The 16,935-nt window shown below is 41.7% G+C and overlaps 1 protein-coding gene across 2 annotated transcripts in view; it reads right to left on the bottom strand.

The window, feature by feature from the left end:
• Positions 1-16,935, bottom strand: part of LARS2 (leucyl-tRNA synthetase 2, mitochondrial) — a 349,131-nt gene that overhangs the window by 144,143 nt on the left and 188,053 nt on the right. For both annotated transcript variants that reach the window (XM_073630436.1, XM_073630437.1), the window contains one exon: positions 13,996-14,085. In XM_073630436.1, coding sequence (XP_073486537.1) covers positions 13,996-14,085 — 90 coding nt within the window. The remainder of the gene's footprint in view (positions 1-13,995; positions 14,086-16,935) is intronic.

The following is a 16,935-nucleotide window of genomic DNA, read 5'->3' as shown; positions in this document are numbered from 1 at the left end:
TCAGAACAAGAAATGTAAAATATGTTTTTATTTTATGGAATTGAATTGAAGGAGGAATTGAAAGAAGGAAAGGTTTTTAATGTGTGACATAACTGAATTAATATGGTGCAGGTACCCAGGAGGCTGGCACTTATGCATATAATAAGGTGTCTGTTGGCTAGATCAGAGGGTGCCAGGTGACACAGCAATGGTGTGAAAATTTCCTTGTAGGGGAGGTGTCTCAATCTTGGCAGTCCTACAGAGAGGTTCTCGGTTACTGGACATGTGGGACACTAGAGCTGGATATGGGGAGATACGCCTGGTTGAGGTCTCACCTGAGAGGTTGGAACCTTGCACAGGTAATGCAAGTGAATACACACAGGAGCATGCTCCGTAGATAAAGAGAACAAACGTTGGCTACCAGGATACAGTATGCCTTCACCACATGGCACTTCAACATCTCACAGTGATTGATAAAAGCCTATTACCCTGTGCTGAGTATACACTGAATCAAGTGCAGTCATTTTTACCAGTGGCTTACCCCCAGAGATGTGCGGACACAGAAGGCATTCAGGACGCTTATTTCTGAAGAGTAACCGAAAGAGGAGGGATGTATTCAGCACTATATTGGGGGGAATAGGAGCTGGGATGGGTGTTGTTAATAGAGTGGACATCGGTATCCTGAGGACGAGTTTGTTTCTTTGTCCTAAAGGATACCGATGTAACGCTAGTGATGGAACTAGGGTGTTTCTTGAACCTAACAATATGTAGGGGTGCATGGTCTCTGAAATCCAGGCACAGGGATGGACCAGTGCCATCTGTCATCAGTGTAACGTGTCATCAGTGCCACGTATTAGTGTTATCTGTCATCAGTACCACTTATAAGTGGCATCTGTCATCAGTGCCACGTATTAATGTCATCTGTCATCAGTACCACTTATAAGTGGCATCTGTCATCAGTGCCACGTATTAATGTCATCTGTCATCAGTGCCACGTTTCATCTGCCATCAGTGCCACATATTAGTGCCATCTGTAATCAGTGTCACGTGTCATCAGTGCCATCTGTCATCAGTGCCACGTCAGTGTCACGTGTCATTATCCTGGTGCTCCATGGCCTTCAAAAATGTAATAGGTTGTCAACAAGTTAGATGTGTAATTTATGCTCCTAGAACCCCTGACGGTGCTCCCTGCACATTGGGCCTCTCTATGTGGCCAGGCTGTGAAAAATCCCACACATGTGGTATCATAATACTCAGGAGGAGTAGCAGAATGTATTTTGGGGTGTCATTTGTGGTATACACATGCCATGTGAGAGAAATAACCTATTACAATGACAATTTTGTGGGAAAAAAAAAAATCTTAATTTTTCAAAGAACTGTGGGGAAAAATGACAACATCAAAAAGCTCACCATGCATCTTACTATGTCTACTTTCAAAAAAGGGGTCATTTGGGGGGTATTTGTACTTTCCTGACTTGTTCGGGTCACAAGAAATGAGATAGGCCGTCGGTACATCAGGTGTGATCAATTTTTTATGATTTGCACCACAGCTTGTAGACTCTATAACTTTCACAAAGACCAAATAATATCCACTAATTTGGGTTATTTTTACCAAAGATATGTAGCAGTATAAATTGTGGCCAAAATTTATGAAGAAAAATTAATAAATTTGCAAAATTTTATCACAGAAACTAAAAAAAATTTTTTTTTTTTTTCAAAATTTTCGGTCTTCTTTCATATATAGCGCAAAAAATAAAAAACCCAGAGGTGATCAAATACCACCAAAAGAAAGCTCTATTTGTATGAAAAAAAGGACAAAAAATTCATTTGGGTACAGTGTTACATGACTGAGTAATTGTCATTCAAAGTGTGAGAGCGCTGAAAATTGGTCTGGGCAGGAGGGGGGTTTAAGTGCCCAGTTGTCAAGTGGTTAAGGCCAGGGAGCAATTAAGACCTTTGAGGTCAGTGCTATGGAATCCTATGTCTAAGTTACAACAAGAGTAACTTGCTAAATATAGAGACAAGGTATAACACATCAAGAATAATGCACATTCGACATAGAAATAGACTATTTCAGATGAAAATGTTTATCTCTGGATTGAAAGATCGCTGAGAAGTGTACAAGGGACGATAACATTATTATTATTGTCATTACTATTATTCAGGATTTATATAGCGCCAACAGTTTGCAAATACAATTCAATACAGTAGGAATCAGAGGGGGGGAGCAAGTTATACAAAAGGTAATAACTGTAGGGGATGAGCTGATGGAGAATATAAAAGTACAGTTGCTAGGTGGAGGCAGAATAGTCTTTGTAGAGAACGTTTTCAGGGATCGCCTAAAATTGGATAGGATAGGAGATAGTTGAACAAACTGGGGTAGGGAATTGCAAAGGATAGGAGAGGCTTGGGAGAAGTCCTGTAGGCGAGCATGGGAGATGATGACAAGGGAACTAGAGAGCAGGAGGTCTTGGCAGGAACAAAGAGAACGATTTGGTTGGTATTTTGAGACTAGGTAAGTGATTCAGCTGGGAGTAGAGTTGATGGCTTTGCAAGTTATTGTTCATATTTTTAATTTAATTTGTTGGGTGAGTGGCAGCCAATGGAGGAATTTGCAGACGCTGAGTAGTTTTTAAGGTGGATGAGTCTGGCAGCAGCATTCATGATGGACTAAATAGGGGCTAGCCTATTTATATGTAAACCAATAAGGAGGGAGTTACAATGGTCGAGGCAAGAGATAACTAGGTAGTGAATTAGAAGCTTTGTGGTGTCATTGGTTAGAAAGGGGTGTATTTTGGAGATATTGCAGGGGTTGAGGTGGCAAGCTTTGAAAAGTGATTGAATGAGGGTCAGAAAGGAGAATTCAGAGTCCGGGATTACACCTAGCACCCTGGCATGCGGGTATGGGTCGATGGTTGTGTTATTGATCTTGACAGAGAAGTCAGGGGAAGGGGCACATGGGGGAGGAAATATTATGAGCTTGGTTTTGGACAGGTTGAGTTTGAGGAAGTGGTGTGACATCTAGACTGATATGTCTGTTAGTAAATTAGTGATGCGTGAAAAGACTGATGGAGTGAGCTGAGAGGTAGAGAGAGATTTGGGTGTCGTCAATGAAGAAATTATATTGAAAGCCATGGGAGGCTATCAGCTGACTCAAGGAGGAGGTGTAGATTGAGAACAGGAGAGGTCCAAGAACAGAACCTTGGGGGACCCTTGAAGAAAGGAAGAGGAGAGGAGAAAATAGAATTGTAAGTGACACTGAAGGTATGCTGTGATAGGTAGGATAAAAGCCAGCTAAGTGCACAGTCACAGAGACCAAAGGAGTAAAGTTTTTTTGAGAAGGAGGGGGTGGTCAACTGTTTTAAAGGCAGCCGAAAGGTCCAGAAGTAGGAGTACAGAATAGCATCCATTGGTTACTGCTGTTAGTGTCGTTTGTGAGTTTTAGGAGAGCAATTTCTGTGGAGTGTTGAGGGTGAAATCCAAACTAAAAGGGATAAAGGAGGTTATTCTTAATGAGGTGGTAACTCAGTTGGTCATAGACCAGGCGTTCAAGGCGTTTGGAGGAAAAGGGGAGCAAGGAGATGGGGAGTAGGTAAAGATTGGTAATCTCCAAGGAAGGCTTTTTAGGTATGGAGGTGACTTGTGCATGTTTTAGAGAGTTGGGGAAGATGCCAGAAGAGAGGGAGAGATTGGATGTGTGTTAGAGAGAGTAGGATAGAGTCAGAGGATGACCGCAGTATTTGAGAGGGAACTAGGTCCAGGGGACAGGTGGGCATTAGAAATAACTTTAGCAACCTCATTTATAGTAGCAGGGTTTAGGAAGGAGAGTGTTGATTGTACCTGTGGACATGGGGTGTTAAGTGGGGTGATATCTGTAAAGTGGAGATTTCATCACAAATTGAATCTAGTCTGTTTAGGCTGTCTTGGATCTGGTAAGCCAGCAGATGAGTAAAGTATGTTTACATACTGTGACAGGGTCTAATTGTGGCCTAGATGGGTGACCCTGTCGAAGCGAATTAAGGGTTATAGAGTCATCATTACCATATGATGATGATAAGAAGACTACCTTTGGCAACTCTGTTTTCTTGAGCTGCAAAAGAATGTAAATCTGATCCCCAGCAAGAAGTTGTCTTTTTACATTACAAAAATGTTTATTAGAGTTTTCAACAGTTTTTAATAGCACAGGACAACAATGAAAACATTTCCAGTGTAAGTGAAAGAGCAAAAAGGAAGCATATAAGAGCAAATCAAAACAGAAGAGTCATCGACATCATAACAACAAACAGAATGAATAACTGCGGGCTGTGGTGATGTAATCAAGTAGGAGAAAGTCCTATTGTACAAGGTCTGCTTCACCTATTGGAGAAATGCAATCCACAACCTAGGGGTGGGAGTGGCATCGGCACTAAATAGCAGGCCAGCAAAGTCGAGAGCAAAGATCGGACCAGGTTCAAACTGTCGCTGTGGGCAACCCAAAGTTCCTACACCTTCAGAAATTTGGCATGGGTGTCATTCAAAATGGAGGTGAGCTTCTTTTGTACCATAGTCCCCATCAGGCGTTGCTTAACCCCTGCAAGATTAAGAAATTGTTGTTTCCAAGTTTTAGCCAGTGTCTGGCGAGCTGCCAGTAAAAGAAAGCTTACGATTTTCCTGATTTCCAGACAGTGTTGCAAAAGGCTTGTGAAGCAAAGCCTCCCATGGATCACAGGCCAAATGTCCATTCAGTACAGTTCTGATCACTGTGTATACCTGGGTCCTAAAGTGGATCACCTTGGGGGAGGTCCACCGGATGTGAAGCAAAGTTCCACGCTCTCTACAGCCCTGAAAACACATCAGAGACACACTGGGAGCAAATCAATTGAAGCGATCAGGGCTCAAGTACCACCGGGAAAGCAGTTAAAATTTTCTGAGCAAGGATATTCTGAGAGCATTCAGAAGAGGTGGGCCAAATACTATTCCAGGTAGCCTCATCCAGGGACTTGCAAAGCTGGATTTTTCCATAAGCACTATTATTGGTGTGTTAGGAATGACCCCCCCCCCCCCCCCCCATGCACAGGATTGGTTGAGTTTCCTGCTTTGTTGGACACAAATATAATCAGCGCAAGGAAGATACTAAGTATTACTTTCGATGTCTGTATTGGGAAATTGGGCGAGTAGGAAAACCTTGAGAGGACTTCCCGAGGCCCAGAATACTTGTGCATAATCAACATCTTCTAGCACAAAGAGACCTGTCTTTGGGCTATGAGTAGAAATAAGCCCAAGTATTCCAGACAAAGCTGGAGTTGGAGAGCAACACTTTGGGAGATGATTACCCAGCCATAGGCTGTAACATGTAAACTGTCCTATGGATGTTTCTGAATAAATAGAGGGAGAAGAATCTTTTAAATATCAGTACACCTGTATGAGTTCATAGGAGGTTCAGAAGGGTTTCAGGACCTTAGAGGACACTCTAGGAATAGAGAATAGCCCAGTGGCCAAGGACAGCATGAATAATTACTGTGTATGTTTTTGGTCCAAGACAGAACTAACAACTCTCTTGAGGTATCATGAACCTGTGAGAGTACAACTTTATTAATCTGTCCTCTTAAGGTAGAATGACTATTACCTAAATCTAGAAATAGTGCGAGGAGTCCTGCAAGTCTTGGACAGGAGAGAAAAAAGAAAAGATGGTGCAGGGGTAGAGTTATTAAAGGAGACGTAGGGCTAAAGCTCTTTTGGCCCTACTTCTCCTGTAGATCACAGAAGTGCACTTCGCTCTGCACACCTGTGACCCATTTTCAGCTGACAGTGGGCTAAAGTTCGTTGACGTCACTCAGCCGGTCTAGGCTCTGGATCAATCCCAACTTTACAGTCAGGATCCACCCAGAAACCTGGACCAGCAGATGGCTCAGGCTCTCAGCAAACCGCTGAGAGCCTGAGCCAGATGCTTCAACCCCCTCCACAGCCCAGCACTCCAGTGAGCGATGGCGGGGTAGAGCAGAGAGCTGGTGACTAACAGTCACCAGCTCTCTGCTCACTGAAGACCAAGAATTGAACCATCAGCTGTGTTTGATCACTCAGTTCCCAGTCTCAGAGGCGATGGGGGACAGCTGCAGCAGCCATCTACATGAGTACATATGTTTGGTTATTTTGATTCCCTAACGTCCCTTTTAACTCTGTCTTTGGCGTTGGTTGGGATTATACCTTGAAGTCAATAACAAAGACACTCTAGTTTCAAATAGGCACATAGGATGCCTTTTGGCTAATAAGAACATAACAGGAATCTTGAAGAGCTGTATACTTTAAAGTTTAAAACTGCTGACAGGTTTATTTAAAAACAGATATGTGTAAGCTCTGTAGATAAATCAATTTCTGTTTTCTTTTTGTTTGGATGATGCAGCTATTTATCATAAAGTGGAATAAAAAGAACAAAGCAGTGCTTAATTCTAAGTACCATACATACTGCATTTGTGAACATCATTAAACCTTTTAATGTTTGATTACTTTGCATATTAATATTATTTTAAAAAATGGTTTAAAGTAGATTTAAAGCCAAAAATGTTTTGGAAAGGATGGAAATGGTTATAACCCTGATCAGATTTTTGTTGGCCATTTTATGTCCCATTTGAGAAAGCTCCTTTCACTTCCTGTCCTGTAGGCACAACAGGAAATGATGACCTGTCACCAAAGTAAGTGTCCCCATAAGAACATTTCCCCTCTATTTAAGTTCAGGTGACAACTCTACGTTTTTCCTATTTTTAGTACCGATGACAGTGTTCAACAGGACACATAGGACATAGTGAGCGTAATTCTGCCCAACTGGAACACACACCACAATAAAAACCTGACTCAGGTTTTAACTCCTCAAGACTCTGTCCAAAAAGTTTTGGCTTTAAGAAAAATTTTTAAGGCAACCTGTTATGAGAGAAAAATGGAAGCTGTCCTGACCTCTCCCTTTGCTAGACATCTGGCTGTCATGCTGATTCTTTGGCTTCATTACTATGAGCCAATGATCTAAAAAAGTATAAAGAAACAGAATTCTGACTTTTATTTGTTGCATTATAATTCCAAGTCAATGACTTAGAAGTAATAGCATTTTCAGAAAAAGGCTAACAATGGCAGCCCCCCAATATTACTTTACTGACATAACGGTGTTCATTATATAATAAAATCTGTATTTTAGATATCTGCATTGTGCAATGATATAACAAACAGAATGCACAGCATAATTTCAAAAATACCTCCTTAAAAAGAACATTGAGCTGTGATGAGCAGCTAGGAACCAAATACGATAATAACAGCAAGAGGAACAAATGTTCTCCTGGGCTCATTCAATCAGAACACCAGCTCCTGGATGAAAAACACTATGATTCATCCAGGCATTCCGAGCTGGCCAGTTCAATTCCTTTTTGGAAAGGAGACAAATTCTACAAGGAAACACCGAAACAGCTTTGTCACAACATACGAAGCAGAGGGACATGCAAATGGGGACAAAACTTTACGGTGAGTGCAAAAGACTAAGATTGGTAAGGAAGAAAAATAAATACTGCAAATATGTGCATTGTGCAATAATCTGCTACAGCTATCATGATCCTATTAAAGATCAGGTTCTCAAAAACCATGACAGTAATTAGTCAAACAAAAGGCACATCAAAATTTCAAAAATAACTCTCTTAATTAACTGCAAAAAGAACATTGAGCTGTGATGGGCAGCCAGGAACCAGATACAATAATAACAGCGAGAGGAACAAATGTTCTCCTGAGCTCATTCAATCAGAACGCCAGCTCCTGGATGAAAATCACTATGATTCATTTAGACTTTACGAGTTGGCCAAATTAATTCCTTTTTGGAAAGAAGACAAATTCTACAAGGAAACACCAAAACAGCTTTGTCACAACATTTGAAGCAAGGGACATGCGAATGGGGGACAAAGCTTTCTGGTAATAGGAAATTGCTAACAAAACAAAAATTAAGAAGAACTAAAGGCAAGACTTTTTTTTAATTTGAATATTGATCAGGGGCTAGAACCACTTTCAGGTTTTTATAGGCTTTTGTGTCCCCGTTAAAGGGATTTCCTCTCTCTAATTGTCCCAATCACTATTCTCCCAAGAATGAAAATGAGGGCAAACTCCAAATTTTTAACAGCCACCAGAAGAGGAATAGAGAGAAAATCTTCCAATGCAAACACCTGTTACAGAAACAACTTAGAGGGGATGTCCTTCATATTGGAAAGATATTCCCTAATGACCTGTTGAGTCTACAGGTCAGGAAGTGAATCCCTAAAATGAGACACAGATGGCAAAAACAGCTATTTAACCATGCCCTGCACTATAAAAAAATTAAATAAAAAGTTTTGCCTTAAAAGCACTTTCACACTCACAGAGCCTGGGCGTCTGCGGTAGAGCGCCGCTATTTTTAGCGGTGCTTTACCATCGTTTTAGCGGCGCTTTTAACCCCCCCCGCTAGTGGTCGAAAAAGGGGTAAAAGCTTTGCCGGCACTTCGGTGGCGCAGCCCATTGACTTCAACGGGCAGGGGCGCTTTAGAAACGGTGTATACACCGCTCCTAAAGCGCTTCAAAGAAGCACACCACTCCAGTGTGAAAGCCCTCGGGCTTTCACATGGGAGTGACAGGAGAGGCGCTTTACAGGCACTTTGCAGGTGCTATTTTTAGCGCTATAGCACCTGTAAAGCGCCTCAGTGTGAAAGGGGTCTTAAAGTGGTTCTAAATTCCATTCCTTGCATTAAGGTAAAAAAATGTTTAGTTAAAAGTATTGCCCCACCTCACCTCCCCCCCCCCAATACTTACCTGAGTCCTCACGTGATCCAGTAATGTGCCTGTCTGCAGCTGCTCTCTCCATTTACTTCCTGGTTGCAAAGGGAGACAATGGCTCCTGCTGCTGTCAGTCAAATCTTCTGACGAGGGAGTGGGGGCAGGGCCAACCACACTGTCTGTGTCTGTGGACAAACCAAGAAGAGGAGGAGCCAGATGTTTCGGCGGGGGACCAAAGAAGAGGAGGTTCAGGGTCGCTCTGTGCAATTCAATTGCACAGAGCAGGCAAGTATAAACTTGTTTGTTATTTTAAGAAAAAGAATTTACAAACACATTATACTGTAATGCCCCATACACACCATTAGAAATTATGCCAGCAAAAGTCGGATGTGAGCTTTTAGTCATAAATTCCGACAGTGTGTATGCTCCATCGGACTTTTGCTGGCAGAATTCCAGCCAGCAAAAGACTGAGAGCAGGTTCTCTATTTTTCGGTTGGAAAAAGTTCCTATCTGAAAATGCGTTTGTCTGTATGCAATTCGGATGCGCAAAAAATCACGCATGCTCGGAAACAATTCGAAGCATGCTCGGAATCATTGAACTTCATTTTCTCGGCTCGTCGTAGTGTTGTACGTCACCGCGTTCTTGACGGTCGAAAGTTCAGAGAACTTTTGTGTGACCGTGTGTATGCAAGGCAAGCTTGAGCGGAATTCCGTCGGAAAAACCATCCACGTTTTTTCTGATGGAATTTCTGATCATGTGTATGCGGCATTAGACTTTAAACTTATTACCTTTCAATTTCATACAGTTGTAGGCTAATTCATGTTTATTAAGGCCCCATTCACATTATCGTGTAGTAGAACTGAGTGTTCCCACTACGCGATTTAGACATGCGCTTTTCACATGATTCTGCATGTAACATAGTGTCCTGGTAGTCACGGCTGCTTTCATCCTCTCCCAGTCTTCCATCCAGGTGCGGTCTGTTCAGCTGCTTGAATGGCCAAGCTGTGGTGATGTTACTCCCACGTCTGCGCGCGTAAGTCACATCATCACGCCACAGGAGAGTGCAAGCGAAGTTTAACCACTTGCTTACTGGACGCCTAACCCCCCCCCCCTGCCCAGACCAATTTTGAGCTTTTAGCGCTGTCACGCTTTGAACGACAACTGCGTGGTCATACAACACTGTACCCAAATGAAATTTTTATCATTTTTTCCCCACAAATAGAGCTTTCTTTTGGTGGTATTTGATCGCCTCTGTTTTTGTTATTTTTGATAAAAACATTTTTAAAAGACCATTTTTTAAAATAAAATACAAAACAGTTTTATATTTTGTTAATACTTTTGCAAACAGGTAATTTTTCTCCTTCATTGATGTACGCTGATTAGGCTGCACTGAAGGGCACTGATAGGCTGCACTGATGGGCACTGATAAGCGGCACTGATGGGCACTAATAGGCGGCATTGATGAGGTGGCACTGAGAGGTGGCACTGATGGGTGGCACTGATCGGCAGCACTGAATGGCATTGATAGGTGGCACTGATAGCTGGCAGTGATGGGCACTGATGGGTGGCAGTGATGGGCACTGATCGGCACTGGTAGGTGACACCGATAGGCAGCACTGCTAGGTGGCACTGATTGGCACCACTGGTGGGCATTGATAGGTGGCACTCATGGGCATTGATAGGTGGCAATGATTGCTGGCACTTACGCACTGATTCGTGGCACTGTGGGGGCACCGGCAGGTTGCACTGGAAGGTGGGGGTTAATAAACAGTGTCTGAAACAAACTTTGTCTCAACAGGAGCACAGCCAATGATCTTCAAATTTTGTTTTTATTAATCTGTGTGGGAAAGAATGAAGGTTGGAAGCAGATTGCTATGGACAATGGCACCAGTTGAGTTTTCTCAGTTCTTAACCGCTTAGTGCCTAAGGGTAAAACAAATCCTAATGCCTAAGCACAATTTTTCATCTTTGACATGTGTTAGTAAAACCGTACATATTCAGGTAGATTATACCACGTTTTTTTTCAAGACAAATTGGGCTTTTATTGGGTGGTAAACGGTAATGAATATCTTTTGATTTTTATAGTTATATATATATATATATATATATATATATATATATATATATATATATCAAAGGAAAACTGGCCCACGTTAAAAAAAAAAAAAAAAAAAAAAAAAAAAAAAGGATTATTTTTTAACTAAGTTTAGCCAAAATAAATTCTCCTGCTCCTAACGATCGCAGTGATACCACATATGTGTTAGTTGTTGTTTGTACCCATACTACAGCCCTTTTTTATTTTATTCTAATTTTTTTGTATCTTTCTTATTTTATTTAATTTTTTTTACACACGGTTGTTTTTTTTTCTCTCTGCAAGGAGAGAGAGATACAGTGTATCTTTATCCTCCATCCAGCAAGAGAAAACATGGGGGCAGGCTTCACAGTGACTGATCACTATGATAGCCAATCAGACTATCACAGAGATCAGGTGACCCGGAATCGGGAGCTGTGTCCCGCTCTCACGGCCCACTCCCAGCACGAAAACAGATATGTGAATATGCAGCCACACGGAAAAAAGCCCAGTCCAGTGAGGCCGCATATTTGCATACCCTCAGCACCAAGGGGTTGATAAGTTCTGAGCTGGGTTTAGGAGCCTTGAGACTTTGTAGAGCTTTGGGTGACCTAAAGCCCAAGACCTTAGTCCACATTTTACCTGTTAGCAAGACTAAAGAATTAGTTTCCACAGGCCTTTTTATATGCTTAGGCTAGGTTGACACCAATGCGTTTTACAGTGTGTTTTCAGTTTTGCAGAAACGCACCACATTCCATTTAAACACTTCAAAACTGGGCACTTTCATCCCCTTCAGGCCCAGGCCAATTTTCAGCAGCGCTGTCACATTTTGAATGACAATTGCGTGATCATGCAACACTGTACCCATATGAAATTTTTATCTAAGTTTTTCTTAGTTTCTGTTATAAAATTTTGCAAATAACTGATTTTTTTCCTTGACTGATGTGCGCTGATGGGCACTCATGAGGCTGCACTTATGGGTGGCATTGATGGGCACTGACAGGCAGCACTGTTAATCAGGGCACTTATGATCAGTGCCCTGATTATCAGTGTAAATGTGTGCTGTCAGAATTTCCAGTTACCGGCTCTCCTCCCTTCATGCTGCGACATGCTGAGGAAAGGAACAGCGATAACCGGCAAGTTTGTTTACATGTGGATAGCTGTGAATAGACACAGCTAAGCACATGGTACCCCATACCCATTCTCATGGGGGGTGGGATCTGGGGGTCCCCTTGTTAAAGGGGGGCTTCCAGATTCCGATAAGTCCCCTGCTCGAAGATTCCCACAACTATCGGCCAGGGTTGTGGGGAAGAGGCCCTTGTCCCCATCAACATGAGGTGCTTTGAAGTGGGGGGGCAGTCCCCCCATGTTGAGAGCATGTGCCCTGGTATGGTTCAGGAGGGGAGGGGCGCTCATTCGTCCCCTCTCCCCCTCCCCCTTCCTGGCCTGCCAGGTTGCATGCTCGGATAAGGGTCTGGTATGAATTTAAGGGGGGAGGGGGGGACACCGCGTCATTTTTTTCACAATTTTTTTTTTATTGCCGGCAATGTTTTTTTGCCATGGGGTTCCCCTTAAAATCTGTACCAGACTCGAAAGGGCTTGGTATGGATTGGGAGGGCCCCACTCCCTTTTTTTCACAATATTATTTAGTTGCCGGCAATGTTTTTTTTTTGTACATTCAGCTGTCAGCGAGGAACCTCACTGACAGATGAGGAGTCACCTATTGTTCGGGACATGACGGCCGGCTTCCTGGCACGCTCCTTAACAACCAGCTAATGTTAAAGACGCCGGTGGCCGCCAGCTTTGCATTTGAACCGCATGTAAATTGCAGCTGAACCGCTGCTTTGGAAATTCGAAGCGGACATGTGTGAACTTAGTCTAAGTCTGTGTCCGAGTTTTCTATTTGATTTTATGTAATGTAAGGTAAGGTAATGAAAGAGAAAAAAATAATTTGATGAAAAACAGTTTTTGTCCATTGAAAAACTGTTTCTAAGCAACACAGAACCTCGAACAATAACTAAGTGTGTGTTCACTCTACCTAGCAAGTCTGAACCAGAAAAAAAATGCTCAGCTACCCAACTCCTATAATGTGATGAGGGCTTCCTTGATCTGTAATAATAAAGTGTTGTATATCCCTGAAATAAAGTAGATGGAAGGCACATTCACAGGGCATAGCTGCAGTATTCCAATATAACATTTGTGTAGGTGTGGTTCCCAGAACGCACACAGGGTGTCCTCTGCTGTCAGAATACAGCGACGTTTGCTAAAATCTATAGAATAAATATAACTGACCTTGGGATGCAACAACTGAAGTGAGGTTACACTTAACTGAGGTTACGACTGAAGGCAAAACTTTTTTTTTTTTGTTTTAGATAGAGTTAGACCCCTTTCACACTGAGGCGGTTTTCAAGAGTTTTAGTGCTAGAAATAGCCCCTAAATAATGCCTGAAAACCGTCTCCTATTCATTTCAGTGTGTCTTTTCACACTGGCGCTTGCAGGACGTTTGGAAAAGTCCTGCAAGCAGCATCTTTGGGGCGGTTTGGGAGCATTGTATACAGCGTTCCCAAAACGCCCTGCTCATCAAAATGAATAGGCAGCGCTTCCAAAGGGTCTGAAAAGCGTTTCGGAAGCGCCGCAACACAGGCGCTTTTAACCCCTTCTTTGTGGTTAAAAGCACCCCGCTAGCGCCGCTTAAACAGTGCTAGAGCACGGCTAAAACAAGTGGCACTTTAGCACTAACGCAGCCGCGGCTCAGTGTGAAAGGGGTCTTAAGAGAGATTAGAACACTTGTCCATTTTTCATTTCTGTCTGTGTACCCAGCAGGAAGATTCACTCTCTGTATTTGTTCTTTTTTTAGTGGTCACCATACCAGGAATAAAAGAGAAATCTTCCAGTGGGGACCCTGATGACTGCCTGTTGTGGCTATGAGACAGGGATAGAGATGAGCTTGGGCATCTTCCAAACTCATCTCAACTCAAACTCCAAGGAGTTGCGGGCCAGGTCATTCCCTCCCCTACACACGGCCTGCAGGTGTAAAAAAAAAAAAAAAAAAATATAGCAGATTTTGGCATTCAGCTAGAAAGGAGTTTAAGGGGGTGTCCAAGCTCATCTTAAGACAGAGAGTGAAAGCAAATCTCCCCAATGTTATACAAATGGCAAAAAATTTCAACAAGCAGTTTATCTGTTACTTACCTCTTTCTGGTATACAAGTCCAGATTCATACATTTTGGCAAACAGATACTGAGTCCATTTGTAATAATCTGCTGAACATGTGGTAACCTCCTGTAAATAAACAAAAAATAACAAACAAGTGAACGTACTGAACACTTTGTATCAAACATTGTATCAATCATATTTATTAACATTATTATTATTTATTAGAGGTACTTATATAGCGGCATTCATTTACACAGCGCCATACATATACAGGTGCATCTCATAAAATTAGAATATCATCAAAAATTAATTTATTTCAGTAATTCAATTCAAAAAGTAAAACTCTTATATTTTATATAGATGCGTTACACAAGGAGCAATATATTTCAGGCATTTATTTCTTTTAATTTTTATGATTATGGCTTACAGCTAGTGAAAACCCAAAATTCAGTATCTCAGAAACTTAGATTATTGCAAAAGACCAATAAAAAAAAGGAAACAATTTTTAAAAAAAGAGGATTTTTAATACAGCAATGTTGGCTTATTGAAAAGTATGTCCATGTACAGTATAGTATGCACTCAATACTTGGTCGGGGCTCCTTTTTGCATGAATTACTGCATCAATGCAGCGTGGCATGGAGGCGGTCAGCCTGTGGCACTGCCGAGCTGTTATAGAAGCCCAGCTCGTCTGCATTGTTGGGTCTGTTGTCTCTCATCTTCATCTTGACAATACCCCACAGATTCTATATGGGGTTTAGATCAGGCAAGTTTGCTGGCCAATCAAGCATAGTGATACCATAATCATTAAACCAGGTATTGGTACTTTTGGCAATGTAGGCAGGTGCCAAGTCCTGCTGGAAAATGAAATCAGCATCTCTATAAAGCTAATCAGCAGAGGGAAGCATGAAGTGCTCTAGAATTTCCTGGTAGAGGGCTGTGCTGAGTTTGGACTTGATACAACACAGTGGACCAACACCAGCAGATAACATGGCTCCCCAAATCATCACTGACTGTGGAAACTTCACATTGGCCCTTATGCAACTTGGATTCTGTGCCTCTCCACTCTTCCTCCAGACTCTCTTCCTCCAGACTCTGAGACCCTGATTTCCAAATGAAATGCAAAATTTTCCACAGTCCATGATGATTTAGGGAGCCACGTCATGTGCTGGTGTTTGTCCACTGTGTTTTATCAAGTCCAAAGTCAGTACAGCCCTCTAGCGGGAAATTCTAGAGCACTTCATGCTTTCCTCTGCTGACCAGCTTTATGGAGATGATTTAATTTTCCAGCAGGACTTGCCACCTGTCCACACTGCCAATAGTACCAATACCTGATTTAATGATCATGGTATCAATGTGTTTGATTGGCCAGCAAACTCGCCTGACCTAAACCCCATAGAGAATCTGTGAGGTATTGTCAAAGGAAGATGAGAGACACCAGACCTAACAATGCAGATGAGCTGAAGGCCGTTATCAAAGAAACCTGGGCTTCTATAACACCTCAGCAGTGCTACAGGCTGGTCACCTCTATTCCATGCTGCATTGATTCCCTGATTCATGCAAAAGGAGCCCCAAGTATTGAGTGCATACTATACTGTACATGGACATACTTTCCAGTAAGCCAATATTTCTGTATTAAAAATTATTTTTTTTTATTGGTCTTATGTAATATTCTAATTTTCTGAGATACTGAATTTGGGATTTTTACTAGCTGTAAGCCATAATCATCCACATTAAAAGAAAAAAATGCTTGAAATGTATCACTCTGTGTGTAACACATCTATAAAAAATATAGGAGTTTCACTTTTTTGAATTGAATTACTGAAATAATTACTAATACATGAAGTTAAATCGTTATTAAACCCAAAGCCAAAAATGTAATATATTGCAGCTTACCAATCATTAGATGCGGTAGCTGCATTATATTTTTATTTTTTTGGTCTCCCCCCTGTTTTCCCCTGGTGATCTGGCCAGTAACTTCTTGTTTTATGCAGACACCACTCTGGATGAAAGTACAGTGGGCAGATTTGGACAGCAGCATTGTCAATCTGGGGGGAGGGGAGTGTTAGAAGAACTAACAGATTTAGATACTAACAAATTGAAGCCAAACTCCAACTAGTACTTTCCAATCAGTTAAAGCAAACTGTTTTTTTTTCTATTTGGAATAAAGGTTTTTAAAAAATGAATAAAAACTGATTATTTGAAGCACTCATGCCAGTGTTAAATGGTCTGTCTCATCCTTGAAACTGCAAGAGAGCTTTTTTGTTGAAAAACAACAGACTTACTGGCTGGATCACCAGGTGAAAATAGAAGAAAGAAAGCCTAAAAATGTAAAACGAATACAGCCACCACATCTGAGAATTGTTACGTTGCACTAAATGTGTGCATAAATGTGTCCTTTTGGGTTTAATACTGCTTTAATTATTTAAATGAATATAAAGATTAATCTAGCTTTTGTCACTATTATACTCTAAATCATGAATTGTATTTACTGTAGCTCTATAAATAGAATTCCAGCAAGTGTTGAAGGGGAAGCTCACTTGTTAAGTGGAAGAGTGTTTAGGGACTCTGATGTCATTCGGTATTCCAGCTTGTGACAACAAGTTTGAAGAATCAGCATGAACCTCACAAGTTATGCTTCACCTTGAACACAACTGTGGAGACTGGGGAATGAAACAGATGGTGAAGCTGATGCTGTCAACTCGCCTGTGAGCAAGGGAGCTGTGAAATGATGCTATAAGAAAGCTGCATGGGACTTTGCAACTCCATCAAGTGGGCTCAGTCTGCATCACCGTCTATGGCAAGGACACATCTACCAAAAACTACAACTAGAATACAAACCCAATGCTGGGTAAAGAAATAATTACTGTAATATTAAAACTTACAATCATACTAACATCTAAACTTACAACGCTACTTCCAAAGATGTGAGGGTAGATAACTCCATCAGCATTTTCAAGCCCTTTCTTGGTCTCCAGA

The sequence above is a fragment of the Aquarana catesbeiana genome, linkage group LG05 (genome assembly GCF_042186555.1).
Source record: "Aquarana catesbeiana isolate 2022-GZ linkage group LG05, ASM4218655v1, whole genome shotgun sequence".
Taxonomy (NCBI): Eukaryota; Metazoa; Chordata; class Amphibia; order Anura; family Ranidae; genus Aquarana; species Aquarana catesbeiana.
This window is presented reverse-complemented; position numbering and strand designations above follow the sequence as displayed.